This window comes from Idiotropiscis lumnitzeri, chromosome 1 (genome assembly GCF_059441095.1).
Source record: "Idiotropiscis lumnitzeri isolate Australia: NSW breed Sydney's pygmy pipehorse chromosome 1, RoL_Ilum_1.0, whole genome shotgun sequence".
NCBI lineage: Eukaryota > Metazoa > Chordata > Actinopteri > Syngnathiformes > Syngnathidae > Idiotropiscis > Idiotropiscis lumnitzeri.
The window spans coordinates 39,185,297-39,204,674 of NC_142391.1; the positions used below are offsets into that span (position 1 = coordinate 39,185,297).

General features: G+C 39.5%; 4 protein-coding genes across 7 annotated transcripts; 2 read left to right on the plus strand and 2 right to left on the minus strand.

Moving 5' to 3' along the window:
* The first annotated feature begins 163 nt into the window (after nt 1–163).
* hnf1a (HNF1 homeobox a) lies at nt 164–5,851 on the plus strand. 2 transcript variants are annotated; one of them, XM_088300267.1, is made up of 10 exons: nt 164–670; nt 2,598–2,797; nt 2,897–3,077; nt 3,663–3,865; nt 4,033–4,175; nt 4,258–4,399; nt 4,474–4,656; nt 4,730–4,845; nt 4,934–5,018; nt 5,397–5,851. In XM_088300267.1, exons 1-10 carry the CDS (start codon nt 381–383, stop codon nt 5,525–5,527), a joined length of 1,674 nt encoding a protein of 557 aa, XP_088156393.1. In that variant the 5' UTR covers nt 164–380; the 3' UTR covers nt 5,528–5,851. The 2 variants fall into 2 exon arrangements, with proteins under 2 accessions (XP_088156393.1, XP_088156384.1); XM_088300258.1 differs by having other exon boundaries at nt 2,598–3,077.
* c1h12orf43 (chromosome 1 C12orf43 homolog) lies at nt 5,684–8,806 on the minus strand. Its single transcript, XM_088300311.1, has 6 exons — nt 8,665–8,806; nt 8,405–8,432; nt 7,656–7,754; nt 7,517–7,584; nt 7,346–7,433; nt 5,684–6,289 (listed from the first exon to the last, which is right to left on the minus strand). Exons 1-6 carry the CDS (start codon nt 8,780–8,782, stop codon nt 5,965–5,967), a joined length of 726 nt encoding a protein of 241 aa, XP_088156437.1. The 5' UTR covers nt 8,783–8,806; the 3' UTR covers nt 5,684–5,964.
* A 2,509-nt stretch (nt 8,807–11,315) lies between these two features.
* On the minus strand, nt 11,316–15,543 carry unc119b (unc-119 lipid binding chaperone B). Its single transcript, XM_088300336.1, has 5 exons — nt 15,060–15,543; nt 14,145–14,258; nt 12,374–12,482; nt 12,105–12,277; nt 11,316–12,002 (listed from the first exon to the last, which is right to left on the minus strand). The coding sequence occupies exons 1-5, from the start codon at nt 15,292–15,294 to the stop codon at nt 11,890–11,892; spliced, it is 744 nt and encodes a 247-aa protein (XP_088156462.1). The 5' UTR covers nt 15,295–15,543; the 3' UTR covers nt 11,316–11,889.
* On the plus strand, nt 14,351–18,734 carry pop5 (POP5 homolog, ribonuclease P/MRP subunit). 3 transcript variants are annotated; one of them, XM_088300348.1, is made up of 6 exons: nt 14,351–14,549; nt 15,663–15,711; nt 15,813–15,955; nt 17,771–17,920; nt 18,051–18,134; nt 18,546–18,734. In XM_088300348.1, exons 1-6 carry the CDS (start codon nt 14,498–14,500, stop codon nt 18,644–18,646), a joined length of 579 nt encoding a protein of 192 aa, XP_088156474.1. In that variant the 5' UTR covers nt 14,351–14,497; the 3' UTR covers nt 18,647–18,734. The 3 variants fall into 3 exon arrangements, with proteins under 3 accessions (XP_088156474.1, XP_088156491.1, XP_088156481.1); XM_088300365.1 differs by having other exon boundaries at nt 14,526–14,549; nt 15,663–15,728; XM_088300355.1 differs by lacking the exon at nt 14,351–14,549 and adding an exon at nt 14,930–15,313 and having other exon boundaries at nt 15,663–15,728.
* The last annotated feature ends 644 nt before the right edge of the window (nt 18,735–19,378 follow it).

The window sequence follows — 19,378 nt, forward strand, 5'->3', positions numbered from 1 at the left end:
AGACTATCATTGTTGTTTTTCCCTTTGAACTAATAGTTTGTTAAGTGCACTTTGGTCACTGGGAATGAGGGAGAGGGGACAAAGTTCAAGGCGGGGGGTGGAGTGGGGGGCGGTGAAGAGGAAGAAGGCTAAAAAAAAAAAGAAAATTGACCTTTGAAAGCTAAACAGCAGGTGGAGAGCTAAAACCCGGCGGATCGGGATTAATTGAGAGGAAAGTAAACATAAAGAAAAAGAAAGTATCAGTTGTTTTTTTTTTTGGAGAGGGATTACAAATAAGATGGCACCCATCTTTGTCCATCTGGCCAAGCTGTGAGTGTGTAACCGGCACATGAGAGCAGGGAGTTTGTTTGCAAAGCGGGAGCAGGTAAGGCATCAGAGTAATGGAGGGTGAGGAAAGGGCTGCCATGGCGAGGTCGAGCCGTCTGACGGCCCTTCAGGAACAGCTGGTCTGGGCCCTGCTGGAGTCGGGCCTGTCCCGGGATGTCTTGATCCACGCAATGGGTGAACTGGAGCGAGACAGGGCCAACGGAGCAGACAAGGGAGAGAGGGGGGACGGGGAGAGTTCCGAGGAGGGAGAAATGGATTACCCACCACCGATATTCCGAGATTTAGAGAAGCTTCCTCTTGAGGAGGCGGCCAAACTGAGGGCTGAAGTGGAACGGCTCCTGCAGTAAGTCGATCCATTCCAGTATTGAAAGTTTATTCCTGCCAATGAGTAAAATAAGAAATTGGTGAGCACCACCTTGATGCCGCGTTTACTGCCCTTGCTTTTTATCTGAGAATTTAACCTGCAAACATTCATTATGGGACACCTCCCAAGCTTGGTTCCCCTCTCTTCCCAAATGCTCCCTCCTTCTCCTGCCCGTCTGTCTCACTCTGGCATCTGAAGCCAATTTAAAGAGGGTTCCTCCTTTGCTAGTTACTAATTACCCACCCCCATCATTATTCTGTGGCCATTTCTTAATAAATAAGCTACACGCATATGTAGGTGAAGATTAATGGAGAAGGGCTGGTCCTAAGTCAATGTTTGCATAACGACACGTGAGGTATCTTACGTTTGAATAACTGATTTTTAATATGGTATCTGCTTGAAATACGGCATTTTCTAATCATTTAAAGGTGGATTGTTGACAATACATTTTCCCGTCAAATGAACATTAAATTGGGTGCCACTGATTTTTGTGTTGGTGTTAATTGTACATTTTTCATCTATTTCTCTATAGCAACTTTTAAATAAGGCTTTCCATTGCTCTGTATTTTGTAGGCGTTTTCGTCACTGATCTGAAGCAGTTGGACTTTGCTCCTGTGTGCTTTTCTCTTATCTCCCTCTGTCAATAATGCTCCTGGACACTTCTTTCCAAGTGATCACGTCTGACAGCTGTTGCAAGAATCAAATTCTCTCTCTGTTTAAGTCTATAGATCCTCAGTATTCATGCAAAATAAAGCAACAACCTTCAACAATATTTCAGAGTCATCCATCCATTGATTCCATTTTGTGAATTGCTTATCCATACTTTAAAAATATAAGGCAAATAAAGTAAAAACGCAGAAATACTCAATCAGTAAGTCACAATCTAAAGACAAACTAAACAACAGCGGTATCAGAAATTTTGTCATTACAAAGACTATAAAGCAAATTGTCAAAATGAAATGGCACTGTAAGAAATATATATGCTCACAATTACATTATACAGTATGTTTTGGAGGTTGTTTCCATTGCTGAAAAACTGCACTGCAGCATTTCTTATTTGAAACAAAAAAACTGATGCGAGTATCCCGTATTCTTAAGTTCCTGCCATTGTTAGATAAATGACCTTTTTCATAACAGTCACATTGGTGAAGGAAGAACCAATCACATTTTGAGCAAAACTTTACTGTTACACTGTCATTATATAAGGAAAGCTGCAAATCTAATTGTGACCTTAGATCAGTAAACGAAAAGTAAAGTATAATTTCCATTCAGTACAGCCATTATAACTATAACTAACTATTCTTCTATATAACTCATCAATATTTCAATGATAAACATATTAAAAGCATGGAAAGGGTGTAAGAACATAATCCCTCAGTAGTTGTGAGGTTCTGGATACAAATCGTAGCTCCTACTGTGTGGAGTCTTCTAATTCTCTGTGTGCTTGCGAGGGTTTCCTTCAACAAAAATGTGTTCAATCACATCAATCGAAGACTCTAAATCAGGGGTGGGCAAACTTTTTGATTGGGGGGGCACAGTAGGTTCTAAAATTTGAGGGGCCGGACGGATGGATGGAGTGTTTTGGTAACTACCTCATCTGAGAAAAAAAAACATTTAATTTTAAATGAAAGTGAACAAAAGCATTACACCAAAATATATATGTCTTTGATACACCACAATATTTAGAAAATAAAACATCGTTTAATTTTTTTCAAGTTTGTCGGGCCGGATTAAAACGCTTAACGGGCCACATGTGGCCCCCGCGCCGTAGTTTTCCACGGTGCTCTAAATGGTCCCTAGGTGTGATTGTGAATAGTTATACATGTGCCCCGTAATTGACTGGTGACAAGTCAATTTCACCAAGTTCTAAATTCCAACTCATTGTTTGTATGTGTGGTTCCAACAGGGAGGACCCATGGCATGTTGCGAAAATGGTGAAAAGCTACATGCAGCAACACAATCTCCCTCAGAGAGAAGTGGTTGAGTCCACAGGCCTCAATCAATCGCACCTCTCCCAGCATCTCAACAAAGGCACGCCTATGAAAAACCAGAAGCGAGCTGCACTGTACAGCTGGTACGTCAAGAAGCAGTGTGAAATCAGCCAGCGTGAGTATGCAAGCAGCTGGAGAGCTGGACGAGTCATAATGTCGGATTTCAAATTCTCTCTGAGTGGTAAAATAAACGTATGTGACGATTACCTGCTAGAATTCACCAATGCCAAACATGGCCTCTCGTCAATGGAGGAGCCAGGTGAGGACTCCAGGAAGGGTCGCAGGAATAGATTCAAATGGGGTCCTGCTTCCCTACAGATCCTTTTCCATGCCTACGAACGACAAAAAAACCCCAGCAAGGAGGAGAGAGAAGGCTTAGTGGAGGAGTGTAACAGGTGGGATACACAAGTGTTTATATCCTCGATTTACTTGATGGTGTCATTTAATCTGTTCTGTAAGCGCAAGGGTATATTTTCATCACATTCAACATTGCATTAAAGAGGAAGTCAAGACTCTCTCTCTCACTCTTTTTTATGTGCTGTGCATCCCCGCCAGTAGTTTAACAACTTAACCCAAACACTGACAGATATTTTCAGGCCATGACAAATGGACATTTAGGGTGACACGCAAATTAAATTGTGCCTTGGGTCCCAATTTGGATAGTGACCGCCCTGCTTTCTGTCCTCGACTGAAAATGACTTCAGGGCTCAGCTTGCGAATGTCACATGACCGATCTCAGAAAACAGGCGAGCAGTGACAGTCGTTACCTGAGCCCTGCAACACTGTGATGTCATTTTCAGTCGACAGGACGTGGCAATAAAACGCAAAATGACCGCCCGTGAGATGGATAAAAAAAGGTGGATTTTTCTCCTCCCAATTGCAATATTAATCGGAATACCATGTTGAGACTACTGTGGGCACATAGAACATATTATTGGCAACAAAATGTTTGACTTGACTTATTTCTTTTTCCCTCCCAGGGCAGAGTGTTTGCAGAGGGGGGTGTCTCCTTCACAACTTGCTGGCTTGGGCTCCAACCTGGTCACTGAGGTCAGGGTGTACAACTGGTTTGCAAACCGTCGAAAAGAGGAGGCCTTCCGGCATAAACTGGCTCTTGACGGGCCTTTCCCCAGCCACTCGGTTTCTTCTACAAACCCCAACCTTTCTTCAAGTCCAGAGCTCAGTAATAACCTTCAACATTCAGCTATGAAATATTTTCTGTAAATGAGTATTTGTCTCATTGTCTTTCTCACAGTGCTCTATTCAAATGGCCATTCGGTATAGAAAGCACGTGTGACGGATTGACAAAAGGTGTTTGGTTATGGTTGGTGATTTTCTGTTGCATTCCAGGTGCCAAATACAGCCATCAAATCCAATGTGAGACCCTGAACTCAGCCAGAGGTAGTGGAGGAGAGAGTGTCGGGCGTCTTGTGGCCAGTCCTGTCCAGTTGGAACCAAGCCACACACTCCTTGAGAGCCACCATCCCAAACTGGTGAGGTCGTGTTCTTTGCCCCAACCCCTGATATTTCTGACTAATTGGGGGCCATCATGATCATGTTGCCATCTGGTTTTAGGTTTCCAGTGGAGGCCCACTGCCGCCTGTAAGCACTCTGACCTCATTGCACAGTTTGTCCTCGTCCCCTGCATCCTCACAGGGTCTCATTATGGCCTCCCTGCCCAGCGTCATGAGTCTCGGAGAGTCCTCACTTCTCATTGGTAACCTGGAACATTTTAAGTTTCGAATGACTTTCTCTTTTTTTTTTTTTAACCTCACATCTATCCATTCTCAGGTCTAGCTTCAACGCAACCTCAAACGGTACCTGTCATAAACAACATGGGAGGCGGTTTCACCACTCTCCAGCCAATCTCATTTCAGCAGCAGCTTCACGCCCAGCAACCAATGGCACAGCATCTCCAAAGTCACATGGGGGCAAGTCCATTTATGGCTACCATGGCACAGCTACCAAGTCACAGTAAGAATACAGCAATATGTACGATTCGGTACAGTTTGGGAAAAGTGGCACTTCAATCTGCTCTTATTTGCAGTGTATAACAAGAGTGATTCGCCTCAGTATCCTTCATCCAATCTGCTGTCTCAAGCCATGGTCATCACTGACAGCAGCAGTCTGGGCACACTAACCAGCCTCGCATCAGTCAGACAGGTGACCTCCCTGGAGTACACGTCAACACATCATGAATGATCCCCGTGGAATGGAATTTCTCAAATACGACTATTATCTTTTTGGATAGATTCTAGCAGCAGATCCAGAAGAGCAAACAGATCCTTCACTGCAGGAAAATTCTCTGCACCTACAGGCTCACACACCTGTAGCAGGTACGCAGTCATGCAATCTCTGGCCTGTAATTGCTATTCTAACAGAGGCGTAGTCATGATTTGCTACGACACAACTCAAAATGCATGTTACACAAAGCTGGAGAACTGTGAGGCTTATTATGAATACAAGAACATCATATCAGTTTTCCACTCACCTTATCGGGTTACTGCTACTAGTCAGTGGTCAGAGTAAGGCTGGGACAGTTGATCGTCTTTTTATTATTACGGTACTATTATTGTATTTCCCCCGCCTACTGCCCAAAGACAGCTAGGATAGGCTCCATCCAGGCTAATAGATGGATGGATATTATTGTATTTCATACTGCATGTGTAAAATTGCCACCAACATAAAAGAGAATTGTAATGTTTTGTCAACAGCATCAAGCCAGAGCCCAGAGATGTATACTGCTTCCCAGACAACAGACAGCCACCAGTCTCACCTCCTGTCCCCTTCACCAACAGACATTAGCTCTTACATTCCGGCACAAATGGTCTCTCCAGCACAGTAGTGCTGTGCTCCAGCAATGCCCCCGCCCAACACCAACGTGGCCAAGGAGCTGTTCGGAGAGGAATTCTGGTTCTGAGGAAAGGACCGCAAGATGTTTGCTGTATGTAATGTGAACAAGGATCAATTGCTTTTTACAGAAAAAAATAAAATCAGCAAATTTTCCAACAAAATGCATTTTATTTAAATACTTTTTTTTTTTAACAATCTTGGTAAATTGTATACTCGGTTAAAATGTGAACTTCATATTATATGCATTTTATAAACACACTTTGAACATCTTTTGTGACAAACTGAGAGCAATAGTATTAAAAGGCATGATTTTACATTCATATATTGACTCTGATTCTAAACTTGGGACCAGTTTCTTGAATTTGTTTTCATCCATTTTTTTTTTACATCTTGCCTTAATAGAAAGCAGCATTTTCATTCTAGTGCCCATCAGTCACATTCTGCCACTTTCTTTTTCCGTTTAACTTTGTGATGTTCCTTCTTTGAACCTGCGTGCTCACCGTTGTTTTGAGTACAAAGAGATGCTTCGCATTGCTCACGCTTGCTTCCTGAATCTTCAGCCCGCTTCCTCCTTCTCTTTTTTTCCTTCTTAGTAACATTGTCCTCTTCTGTCTCAGATAATTTCTTCTTTTTCTTTGCCAATTGGGGAGGCGTTGTTGCCGTTGGGGAGGAAATGAGTGATGATGAGGGTAAGAGATCGTTCAACGGCACAGCTGCCTCTTTCAGCCTCGTTTCCATCTCACTGTCGCTGTCACTGGACCAAAAACAGTGTAAATTGTTATTAGGAAGCAGAACTCAGTCAATTCCCTTTTCTATCTCACAAGACATCACTGCAATACCACCTCCTCAGCATTGTCCTTCCTTCGCAGATTTACCCAAGACTCTTTCTCATTTGCTCTTTACAGCATCCATGAAATTCGACTAATGTGAGGTTACGTTCTACAACTAATGAGCCTAACAGGAAAATAAATTCACGACTGCTTGTGCCCTGGCATTGCTCCCCCTTCCGTGTTCGACAGGCCCCCTTGGCATCCATCACAGTTGTGCATCAGACTCCCACCAAACAAACAGTACCACACCTCTATTGCTCCTACGCATGAAAAAAAAAAATGCATCACATCACAGTTGTTTTATCGAGACTAAAAGGCCTCTCCTGGTTAACCATTAACAGTCTTGGGACCATCTTCACTGGAACCTCTAGAGTTGCATACAATTCATTGTAGGACGCCGATTTGGGGGATTTGAAAACTAATTTCAGAACATCATGGGGCGCACACTAACAAAAGAAAATGCATATCATACATGTGAAAACAAGTTAACAAAAGTATAAAATAACACAAAGGACTAAACAACTAAAATTAAAATTTGAATAATGACGGAATCAGATGAGTGACTGAGGTGCCAACACTATTCCATTATTGAACATTCTGAACTGTCATTCCCAGTTAAAAACAAGTCAGCCCCTTTTCATAGTAATATGCAAGAACAATAACATTTACCTTTAGCTTCCACAACAAGTGACGCAGTGTACGGGAACACTGGCCTCTTGCTGCATTGAATTCAGCCAAATTTCTCCTCTGATGTCACGCTCTTAAAGTTAAGGCATTTTGTGATGTGCATGAATCCTGAATATTTGTGCGATTTTAGAGGCGTGCTATTCCTGAAAATGTTAGCTATATAGCCATATTTAATGGGCTTACAACTGGAGGTGCCACTCTAAATTCAGTCTTCTTATTTCTTCACTCAATTGGCAAGAAAATGTCTGGCTACAAAATATACAGTGTCCTTTCAATGACAGCTTAATACAAACCTTGAGCTGGGAATAGGTCTTCGTCGTACAGCAGAAGGAGGATCATTAGCTGGCTGTCCTGGGACTGAAGTAGAGAACAAAAGGAAACCTGAAAGAAAAACGTAACAGAAAGTTCAGTAAGATACAGAAAATGGAAAGCATGCAAGAATGATAAGAGGAGAGGAGATCTACCTTCATCATCTACACATTTTGCTGGAGTCTTACAGATTGATACGTCAGTCTGGATTTCCGTCAAGCGACTAAGTGGATTGAAATTGTTAATATACTTTATTGATTAATGTTTGAGAGTAAAAATGTACCATTGGGTTACCTGTCAAGAAATTGTCCCAACTTTTTGGCAACATGAGTTTGAAACCCCTGGGTGACTTGGAGCTCATTGCCATCATGGTCATGGTCAGCAACTACAACACTACATCACAACATTACAATAGTCATCATCATATATAATCAGACTGTTACTACGCACCAATACACAGTACCAGCAGCTTTCAGCCTCTAGTGTTCTGGGACTTTGTACAATGTGCTGGGACTTCACATTAGCCCACATTACCTACTCATTCTATTCCTGTCTTGTGCTTTGTGATATTCATACTCTCTGGCTATACTACATAGCCCAGTGAGCACTGTTGGCACCACACACTTTTCACAGGTTTAAGTGGACAAGAGTAGTAGTGTGCATTTGCATTTTGGTGGCGTCAACAGAACTTACAATTCAAGCAATATTACCCTGCTTAACTTCCTGCTGTGACATCAACGCTGAAATCTGAAAAAATAACTAGCCGAGGTCGGATGAGTTTTAGTACTGATGTAATTTTTCAATGCAAACCTATTATAAAAGTGCCAATGTTAAGCTCATAAAAGTGTCCCTTTAAAGCAATGGGTACAACTGTTCCTTAAATAATGTATCATCTTGAGGAGTGTCTAGGCAAGCAGTTTTCATCGTCTATTACTATGTACCGTAATATATTGTGATTGAGGAAAGTCAGCCAATAAACATGCATGCAATGATTTTACTATAAAGGACACAGTGGACACAGGTTTGACGATTGATTAACTTACCGTTTTGACTGTTTTTGATTGCCATTTTCTAGAAATAGAAAGGGCATGGGCAGATAAATATGTTGAAAAACTTGCTCTTCAATTACACAAATATAATGACGTTAGTTTCGCAACCAAAATTTGAATCCGTGGCAGTGATTTTCAAGTCAACTGTGATTTGAGCACATTAAGCAAAGGGGGTACTTTATGTTTCTGTCGCATTGAAATCTGGTTACCATTTGTATTGCTGTCAGGCTTAACTAAAAAAGAAAATAAATTACCTCCGGTCCCAATTTTTCGTGTATCCCAAACTGCTTCTTGACATCGTTTGAGCTCTTCGTCGTCGCTGCTACTAGAGTCCCTTGCTGAACCGACCATCTTTACCGCTTTGCCCGCCATGACAACACACGTGCCAAGATGCTTCCTGTTTTTCTGATGAGGATTATGGGTAACGTAGTTGATAACCACAAAGACGGCCGAGCTCCTCTATTGTCCAAAAGAAACGTTTGTGCAATTACTGTTAACATTAACAATAACATTAGACTGTCCAATAAGTACAAGAACAAAATATATGAAATGCAGACAATGCAAAATAAATAAATACATAAATGTCACGAACCGAATTCCATTGAAGTTGGGACTTGTGTTGGACTTAAAGACCTTGTTTGAGGGAATCTGACCAACTGTATTTTGAGTAATACATCTATTTTGAAAATATTATTATTTTTTAAACGCAAATGTCCTAGAGACATAGTTAGACTCTTAGCAAAGCCCTAACAACGAAAATGCTTTTGTTTGGCAATCTCCAATATTTTTCGGGAATTATGTCACTTGCATAATGACGTGTTACCAGTCGCCATTGTAATGCATTGCTTATTGTCCGGTGAGCTGCTCAACAGACGTTGTTTTTGCCGACTTCAGCGAAATTTCTCTGCGCTATGTGGCGATGCATTGTTCGCATTCTGGGAAGCATCTGTTTGCCAAAATAAAAAAAGGGCACATAAATGGACCAATTTCATTCTTGCAAAGAGAGGGAATTTCAAGCCAGTTTCAACGGGTGTTCTTTGAAAAATGCACTTCGAAGATCTTTACTTTCTCAACCGTTTTGCTTATGATAAAGATTTTGTAAAAAGAGGTGCGATTACAATCCATTTTGAAAAATGTGTGGTGTATTGACAGATTGTGTGTGACGAACGGCTGTGATGTGCATTCAAGGAGCCAAGGAGAACAAGTGTGCAGGTGTTAAGTAGTGAGTTGAACAGAAAGTGTGTATGTATACCTTAAAAACCTCACCAATTAACACAGGAAACCAACCCACTATAATGTGTGGTCTCAGTACAAGCAGAATAAATTAACCTAATCTCACCGTGCATCATTTACAGCACATTAGCGCATCAAATTTAAAACAATAACGCAAAGCTAATAACACCAGCCTATATATCAAACCATTTTTCCAGTCACGCTGAGTCTAGTCTCCACTCCATGTCCGTTCATTTGGGCACAATTTCATTCTCCTGAGCATCTGGCTTGTACATGTGTTGCAATGTGAGGGCGGCTCGGTCACCGACTGGTTAGCACGCTGGCCTCATAGTTGAGAGGTGCAGGATTTGATTCCGGCCTTCCTGTGAGGACTTTGCATGTTTTCCCCATGACTGCACTTCGGTTTCCTCTACATTCCAAAAATGTGTATAGTAGGTTGATTAAACTCTCTAATTTGACCCGTAGGTGTGATTGTGAGCGGACAATATTTTTCTTTGTGTGCCCTGCGATCGGCTGGCAACCAGTTCAGGGTGTACCCTGTCAACTGCACGAAGACAGCTGGGATAGGCTCCAGCACCCTTGCAAACCTTGTGAAGAGAAGCGGCTCAGATAATGAAGGTTTGGATGTGCAATATGAGTAAAGCAATAAAAGCTACCCATTTTTGTACATCTCAGGGGGCAGCCATTTTGCCACTTAATGTTGACTAAAACGACATTACAGTTGCTCAGGGCTCAGATAACCACTAATCATGACTTCGGCTTCAGAAAACAGTGAGCTGTGATTGGTCATTACCTGAGCAACTGAGATGTTATTTTCAGTCGACAGAAAGTGACAAAATGACCACCCGCTAGATAGCTAAAAACATGTGGGTTTTGTGATTAACACATATTCTACAAACACAATATTAATCAGAATGCCATTTTTAGATGATTGAAGGCATTTAGAACATAAAATTGCAGAGAACTTTTGGGGGTTGCTGGCAACCAGCTCAGGGTGTCCCCCACCTACTGCCCAAAGATAGCTGAGATAAGCTCCACCTGCTCTACAACACCAGGGCTGTTAACCATCAATTCAACCAGACACCACATCCCTATTTCATGCATTTGAATGAAAAAATTAAAATAAATCTGTGAAAAAAAAGACTACATAAGCAAATCAATGCTTAGAACACAGATCATTACAGCTGCACAATTTTCAATATTTCAGTGAGTTTACTTCATTCATTTTCCTCTTACCACAGTTCTTGCATGAGAGCATATAAAAATATTTCCATCATCACAACGGAAGAAATGCAACTCTCTGTAGTCACGTCACACATTTGGATGACAGGTCACAAGTTTCTTTTCAGAATGATCATTGGGATGAAAGGCACATACAGTTGTGTGAATTAATGATTTAAAAATGTCAAACTAGTTGGATAATTAACTGCCATCTACTTATAAATTTGAAGCAATAGTAAACATTTCCAGAGAGGGAGTTAGGATTGCCTTCCAAGCAGACACTGGCTTTTTTGTGTGGCTCACTTTTTTGCAAATAGTAATGAATTAATTCAAAAGTATAGTAAAACAAAGACATGACACTCTCAGGCAAATAATGATCAAGCATTTAAAGACTAGAATTCTTGTTTGACATAAAATGCTTTTTTTTCCAAGATAAATATGACACCCGATGTCAAGAAACCCATATTTTATTTTAAAGATGATTATACTACCAGGATATAAATAAAGCAAGCATGTTATATCAAGCACATCCACCTTAAATATTTCACACTACAGTCCCAGCATTGTAAAATGATACAAATATTTAAGAGTGAATGAAAAAGACCCATCACCATCAATACCGAACAACTTCTACTCAGCGCTCCTTATTCTTTCAGAGGAGCAATTGTCACATGAAAAAAAGAAGCACAAGTCATTTCAATGGAAATCTATTAGACTAAATCAAATCAAGTTGGAACAGAACCTACATTTTTAGAAGTCAGTGATTGTCTCTTTCCAGCAGAGACGCAACTAACTAACTAACCGAAGGCAAACAGTGCACAAATGGTAACAATTTCCCTCAGTGTCACAAATCCCTGTAAAATTCTTAACAGGTTCATGAAAGCATCAAATAACAGATGTGGGCTGTAGATTCTGCTGATGAAGGAAGAATTCATCTGTCTCAGAAAAAAAAAAAAAAACTAACAAGATTCATATAAAACAAATCCCTTGTCTCTGGCGTATTGCACAGCTGTCCTCCTTTAGTCTTACTGACCACCATTATAGGCATAGTCTGCCTTGTTGTGCATGATGAGCTTGTTGTCCACAAAGTAGAAACTGTCTGATCGAGTTTCATAAGGGTGCTCCACCATTTGGCGAACTGCAATCAGGAAGAATTTACAGGGCAGGTGAAAAATGAACACACCAATCAACATTATCTATTATTTAGTTAGGCCCCATGCAAATACAAAATAGAACTTACTGAGGTCATCGGGAAGCTGTGGAAACTCGTAAATGTGTTCACATGTGTTACGGCTGTTGGGAATGCAAAAGCCAAAGTCAAAGTCAAAGTTCTTGAGAAGGCGTCCCTGAAAGTAATGCCTCTCAATCATACGGAAGTTGTTGATGGGCCGATCGCCAACGGTGAACTCCACACTGAAGTTTGCAAAAAGAGAAACGCAGATCGAACTTTAATTGTGCAAAGATTTCTTGTTATATGCTCTTTGTTGTGTGAAGGTTATGGTCACTTACGTTGCACCTACAGTCTGTAGTTTCAGGAACGCTGGTGTAAACTGATATCGCACAAAGCGCCCAGCACTGACGTCAACATCTCCACTCCCCTCATCAGCCTCTACAGGACCTGACAGACAAAACCAGTTTAGCCGCGAGGAAAACAAATTATACAGCTAGGCGTGATGGTCATTTTGCAAAAACCACAATAGCAGCGATAATTGAGTCATGCAACTATCATCAGAATACTGAAACTAATCTTCTAAGCAAACCACATTTGTATTAGATGTAAACAAAAACACATTTTAAAAGAAAATTTGTATTATTAATAGTTGTATTATGTTGTTCAAGGAAAATTATACAACTTGGTCATCAAAAGACATTTATTTGTCCAACAAATATCAAGAAGACATTTGCAGTTCATGGGTGTCTGTTGTGATTATTCAACTTTTAAAATAGTTTCTCCCCTGATGTTTCAAAAGATCAGTGGACAATTTAGTTGACTTGAAATGGAAAAGGAAAATAACTCCCTACTTTCAATAAATAAAAACAAACACTTGAAATGAAAATTTTCCATGACAAAAAAATGTAGACATTTTACCGTCAACAAGTGTTGTTAGTTGAAACATGTCTCTAAGGCAATCTTCAAAGCTACTTTTTTTTTTTAGGTCTTCTAAAAATGGTCCGTCTTTCTCACTCAAGCTGTCTTTAACATTAATGCCACTGTTGAGAACCTCATTGTGTGTTTGAAATACACCAGACGTGTCTGTGCGCTGAAGTACCAGGTAGGGTTATAATAGTTTAGGGTTTATTTATTTCTAATTAGTTTTTATTTTCGGTTTGACTTTCTTTATTCTTATTTCATTATAAATCTAGCTGGCTTTTTTTAGAGTAGGTTTGTTAGTTTTTTTGTTCATTGCAAGTTATTTTGGATTTTAGTTTATTTTTAGTTTTTTTTAATCTATGTAGTATTTGCCAAGTTGCAAGATTTAAAAAAAAAAAAGTCAAGTAAACTACAATTTTCCAGTAACTGTTTGATCTTCCGTTTTCTGTTTGGACGTATAGCAATATGTTTAAATGCTCATTTATGATATTAACTAACAAAGATGAAAACAAAGGGCATTTTTGCTTTGATTCCAGTTAGTTTTTTTTAAATGTAACGAAGTTTGTTAATTTTCCTTTTTTTAAAGTTTTTTTTTTTATAAAGAAAACATTTTTTTCAACATAACTTTTATTTATTTTCATAATTTCCCTTAACTACAACCACTATTGTGCCAGCATGAATGAGCCATTTTGTATGCACACAATAGCAGACAGCGAAATAAATGCATGTTATTTCTAATATATGTATGACTTGTGAAAGTATCAGAACAATTGCATGTCTTCACCATTATTATGACTGCATAAAGACAACATTGTATGATAAATTGGGTTTGAGGAGTTAGTGTTACATTTGCATTGGTTTTTCAGAAGCTGCTTGTTTTGTTCTATGAACAAAGTTGCGGTCAAATTTATTAGATTCATTTTATTTTGTTTATCATTGTGTCATTATGATTTTCCCACACAAGTTTAAGAGGTTTTGCTATTTAGATTACATTTGCATTGGACTGTCATGGAATTAGTGCATTTATCTCTTGATTGTCTTTATTATTATGGCCAAAATTTAAAATAATCAATAACCAATAAGGAATTGTCACATTTACCGTTATTGATCGAATTACATGAATAATGTGCATGAACACACATACGCAACCTATGTGTTAATTCGTAGAGAGTCAATTAACACATTTACCACTGTTGGGAGGTTTGGCGATCTCAAACAGTACTGTGCCTGTCTCAAGATCTCTGATCTTGAAACGCGTGAAGTCGATGTTGTAGATATTATCTTCCGGTTTGCAAAGATAATCTGCAAAAGGAAACGAGATACGAGTTAAAAGTTTGACAGAATCTTCAAGTGCAGAGTTTCTCCAGAGCTGTCACAGCCGTTTTCTTGCTCCTGTGAGACACTGGATTAAGAAATAGCATTGTGCTGTATACAGCAGGTTTACAACCCAGCTCGTCAACCATGCACTCTGATTGAGGAGGGAAGTAACTCCATTGTTGTCTGGTGCATGAAAATGCCAAAACAATGAGAGGCAGTTAACAATGGCTGAGGCTCCGATGACAAACTCCATGGTTGGAGCCACAGTCGAGTCAGGTAGTCTCATTTGGGAGTGATGCACAGCGGCTGCTGGTGCTTTCTAATAATTTGTGCATGAAAATAGTTTTACCGTGAATAAATGGCACAAATATAAATGTGGAATGTTAAATGGATTATTAATCAGAATGATTAAACCCAAACACTACGGTGCATTTTAGCAGCTATTCATTAATTTATTTGCAAACGGGTAATACAAACCAAACCGTTAAAAAAATAGTATACGCGATCAGATTCAAAACTCATACATGGCTAGTCTAATTAAACACCACGTGTCATATTCACATTTTAGGATAGCTGTTTTGGATAATGGATGGTTCTTCTTCCTAAAGTTATTCTTTGAGGTTAAGACTAAAAACAATTGATCGCATTCCCATTGTGCACCTGTGAGACAGCTGACCAGGAGATCCGTCCCTTGCCTTAGCATACAGATCAGTTAGCATACGCCACAAACAACATCGGTGCTTGACGAGCGATACATTTAGGCCAGTAAAGTTACCGTTCACGTACCCTCCGTGACAGCACGGAGTCCCAGGACGTGATCCGGAGAAATATCTCCACCGAGCGCCCGAAGTTCATCCTCTGTGACTACGGGCTGCTTATCCGTTTGACTGCGCCTCGACTTGAGCTTCTTTAACATCCCTCCAACAGCTTTTCGGTCCCTGCGGTTCGACTCTGTGCCAGTGTCTGCGTCCGTGTGTCCCTTCCCGACTGTTGGCGACGCTTTGTTCCGAGAACCGTGCATATTAGGCACCGTGGCGGCGGTATGAGAAAAACAAATAGTAGTGCTTTTTATTGAAGAGCGTCTTGGCAAGTAGCGGCTGTAATTTCAAGATGGCGAAAAGCGTGTATGGGTGACGGAAAAATAGGCGGTTGGCTAAGAACAATGTGCGTTGTCATAGTTACCAAATGAGTATGAGTGATTTGTTACTCGGGTCTTCCCGTTTAATTTTAACTGGGGGGTAATTACTTGCCTTACTCGGTTACATTAGTCGCAACCCAAACAACATCGGTGCTTGAACAAAAAGCAGAAAAGTAGCGCTTTAGTGTCTTCTTCAGTATCAGTAAAGCCCAGCATGCGGCGCTAACGATGGCAAATTCTCGATTTCATAGTTTTGTTGACGGAAGTTGGCGTTCGTAGAAGAAGAAATGAGCAACGATGGTGAGAGTTAAGTCGAGGTACACTGACAACTCTGTGGTCTCATGTACGTCTAAATTTGTCTTTGTGGATTCGTTTCTGAAAGTGTGTTTGTTTGTTGACAGGTATCTACTCTGTGAGATAAACGTGACAGACAGGAACAGTCTTTTGCTCCTGAATGACAAAGCTATCGCCGCGGCGGTGAAAAAAACGGTGGCCCGTATACATGGCGACTATGGGGCGGCCATGTGCAGCATGAGATTCTCTGGTACACTTATTGAAATTAGCCCAGTTTCTTAAAAATACTTGGATACACACTTATATCACGGGGATCGTGTAAATACATGCATCCAGGGTCAGACCAACGCCATGACATGTTTAGTTTGATGTTATTTATATACAACTCTACCAAAACGTTATTAAGCTTGGGTTATTCGGTGAAAATTCAAGATCAACTTAAAATACACATTTACAGGTGAACTTTATTGAAATACTTTCTGCACAATTTACTGGCCTCCAACAAGGAGCTGAATGGCAACATTCACTACAGAGATTTGATTACATAAATTTACTAAATATTAATATACAGAGATGGGCACTATACTCTATTTTGCTAATCCTCTGTGACCTGGGCTCACTTCTATCATCGTCCCTCCGTCCTCATTCGTAAAAATAATGGTCCTGCTTCCTTTTAAAGCGCTTCTGTCCTTGCATTTCAACAGTATGCCACCCCCAAAACAAAGCACAAAAAAGTGTTGGTGCACCTTGAGAGGCTAATGGCAGAAGTTTCATAGTTCTTAAACATTTAAAGCGTTTTCGCTGGCAAATATCCTATTCACACCCACTAACCATAATTTCCAGATTAAAAAACACACCTTATTAAAAGCCACAATAGCTATGAAACCATAAAAATGGATTGATACATACATTAGCTGCTTCAGGCGAATAGCAGCAGATCTCCACGTTATCAAACGGGGTGTTATCGATATTTTAAGCACCGTGGGGTGCTTTTTACTCCCCCAAACAAAGACAAATGCAACTATAGTTAGAGAGCATACCGTAACCTTTCTCAGACTCTTGTCACACGAGGCAAATTCACAGATGAGCTCGGACCACACTGTAGAGATGGCTGTATTTATATTTCTTCGACCCCTTTGCTCAATTTAAATGCAATTTAAGATGCTTATTATGGCTCACAATTGCTTCTTCACACAGCCGCATACCGCTTCTGTGTTTTTGTTCTCAGACGGCCACTCTATCCTTTAAAAAAAAAAAAAAGAACTTCTCGTCCTCTGTCTGCCGTCCCAAAAATAGGTCCTGGATGGTCAGATTGTTCCATCCCTGAGACAAATTTTGTCAGTCAGAAAGGCACAGCTAATAAATGATGACTGCATATACAGATTGTGCAGGATTGCCTAATACCTTAAAGTGCCAGCATAACCCAAAGAGTCAAGGAAGATTTAATTTATTGATAAATCAGGATGTTCCAGCACGTACGAGTTGTAAAATAATCCCTTGTTCACTCACTTGTTCTAGTTATCCAGTAGAAGAAAGCTGCTGTTCCTTGGTGAACTAACACCACTAAATAAGATGAAAGGAGCATCATCTGCAATTTTACTTGGTGCATATATATTTAGGTACTTTACAGAAAAGTGTGGGAATATAATTTTTAAAAATGTCTCCTCGAAGTTCACAATGTCATCAAAACTATGCATTGACGTTGAATGAGCCTAATTCATGGCTAATTTAGCCACCCGATTTTGACCTGCATCCAGACTGAAAATATACCTTCAGCATCAGTTATCGGACCAAACATGACATTCATAATCCATTTGGCATTGGCAAAATGACGCTAATTAAGTTTCCTCTTCACATTGCCGTTTCATCACGTAGGGTAGTCACATTTTGTTTTTGATTGTGTTAAATTTTCTTTATTTTATTTTTTTAATAAGAGCATGTTGGTCTATTCTACGATATCAAGTGGTCAATTCATGTCATGTGCAATTGGTCCCATTTTGTAATTTTGGCAGTCATATAAAACAGGCAGATTACAGGCAGATGACATGTACTGTTTTCTTTTCAGTGAAATACCTGAATACTCAAACAGGAATGGTATTCCTGCGTTTTTCTAAAATGAGTTACAAACTGCTGTGGTCAGCATTACCTTTTATCACCAGTATTGATAGCCCTCGGCAGAAAATACCATGTTTTCTGAACTGTCTGCACGTAGGAGGTAAGAAAATAATCTTGAATTTTCCATTTAAAATGTTGTTTATTATATATATATATATATGCACAATTACACATTTTTGATGAGCACATTTGTAGCCCATTTGAAGTAATTCAATGTAATATTCCCTAAGGAACAATCAGAACATGTCAGAAGTTTCTGATACGTTACAATACACGGCAGCTCCAACGAATGCTCCCAAATTGTAAAAATGAAGGTAAGTCTTATTTAAGCCTAATGTCATAAAAGTAGGCTTCTATGTAAATAGCTTGTAATACTTGTTTTTAATACATGAGTAACAACTCTAATGCTAACCATATCTTTACATGTGCTTAATATGTAAACAACAAACATCAATTATTTCTATGTTGTGTATTTGTGAGTTGTGTCTTATGTCAGATCACTACAATTATAAGCATTTACTATGTTATACAGATGTCTATGTCAAGTGCCATCAATAGTTTTAAAGCAGTGATACCTGACCACATTTCCTTTTTAAAAAATGTGACTAAAATCATTGTAAATTCAAAGGGTTCACAAGCGCAGAAAAGTTACCTCACACACACACACCTCTGGTTTCAGTATTGTTATGGAAAATTGACATTTTATTTGTTTCGCTCAATTGCAGAAGAAAAAAAACAGATTCGCAAAGCTATTTTAAGTTGCTCCATAATAAAAGGAGCATTTGAAGAGGAACCAAATGATGATGATGATGAAGATGAAGAGTAACCTGACACCTGCACCCAACCTTATGAGTTTCGTTCATTTTTAAGCTGTCCTGAACTATATTTTTGGATAATAAAATGGAAAAAAAGTTTGTGTTTGTAGGATGTTTACTTCCTAGTATCTTTTTATAAAACTAGACGACAGATCCAGTGAACCTGGCCAATACACTAATAAAGATTGTTTCTTTGTTTATGGATCCTATTGTCCCCTTTTGTGGGAAAACATTCTTTAAGAATTTCTATTATTTATTTGCATGGCAATTTTTAGCGACCCATCCAGAATGGACATCAGATGATGTTGAATGAGAACCTCTGGCTTACATTTCATACTCTTATAATCAGTGATCCTCAAAGTGTGGTGTGCATACTATTAGTTGTTCACAGAAGAAAAAAATTCAGATTTTTTTAAGTGTACTCTATATGCATGCATATACAACTAACATGTCACTATAAAAATGTGATGATCAATAGGCCTATGGTATACCCATAGCTGAAGGTTGTTATTTCACAAACATCAACCCCCCCCCAGTCATTAATTTTTTACAAAATGTATCTGCAGTAAATCTTGAAAGGACAGTTCTATAGTTTGTAAGTACAAATCATTGACATTTCTGGTTTGAGAACCATGTTGCATTTATTTTTTTTTTTAAACTTCGATATGCTTTGCATTTCAATTGAATCACTTCCCCCTCATTTTAGGTGCACGCAGTTTTAATGTTCAAACTAACTAATTTTA

Excerpts from the sequence above, each read along its gene's own strand:
- hnf1a (XM_088300258.1), top strand. The coding sequence starts at position 381 with ATGGAGGGTGAGGAAAGGGCTGCCATGGCGAGGTCGAGCCGTCTGACG. Across the intron at positions 3,866-4,032 it reads TTCTTCAAGTCCAGAGCTCA|GTGCCAAATACAGCCATCAA; the intron begins GTAATAACCTTC and ends GTTGCATTCCAG. Across the intron at positions 4,400-4,473 it reads AGAGTCCTCACTTCTCATTG|GTCTAGCTTCAACGCAACCT; the intron begins GTAACCTGGAAC and ends ATCCATTCTCAG.
- unc119b (XM_088300336.1), bottom strand. The coding sequence starts at position 15,294 with ATGCACGGTTCTCGGAACAAAGCGTCGCCAACAGTCGGGAAGGGACAC. Across the intron at positions 12,483-14,144 it reads CGCCAAACCTCCCAACAGTG|GTCCTGTAGAGGCTGATGAG; the intron begins GTAAATGTGTTA and ends TTTGTCTGTCAG. Across the intron at positions 12,278-12,373 it reads CTACAGACTGTAGGTGCAAC|TGTGGAGTTCACCGTTGGCG; the intron begins GTAAGTGACCAT and ends TGCAAACTTCAG.
- c1h12orf43 (XM_088300311.1), bottom strand. The coding sequence starts at position 8,782 with ATGGCGGGCAAAGCGGTAAAGATGGTCGGTTCAGCAAGGGACTCTAGT. Across the intron at positions 7,585-7,655 it reads TTGGGACAATTTCTTGACAG|TCGCTTGACGGAAATCCAGA; the intron begins GTAACCCAATGG and ends CAATCCACTTAG. Across the intron at positions 7,434-7,516 it reads AAAATGTGTAGATGATGAAG|GTTTCCTTTTGTTCTCTACT; the intron begins GTAGATCTCCTC and ends TTTTTCTTTCAG.
- pop5 (XM_088300348.1), top strand. The coding sequence starts at position 14,498 with ATGGCTGAGGCTCCGATGACAAACTCCATGGTTGGAGCCACAGTCGAG. Across the intron at positions 17,921-18,050 it reads GAACTGTCTGCACGTAGGAG|GAACAATCAGAACATGTCAG; the intron begins GTAAGAAAATAA and ends ATATTCCCTAAG. Across the intron at positions 18,135-18,545 it reads CCCAAATTGTAAAAATGAAG|AAGAAAAAAAACAGATTCGC; the intron begins GTAAGTCTTATT and ends GCTCAATTGCAG.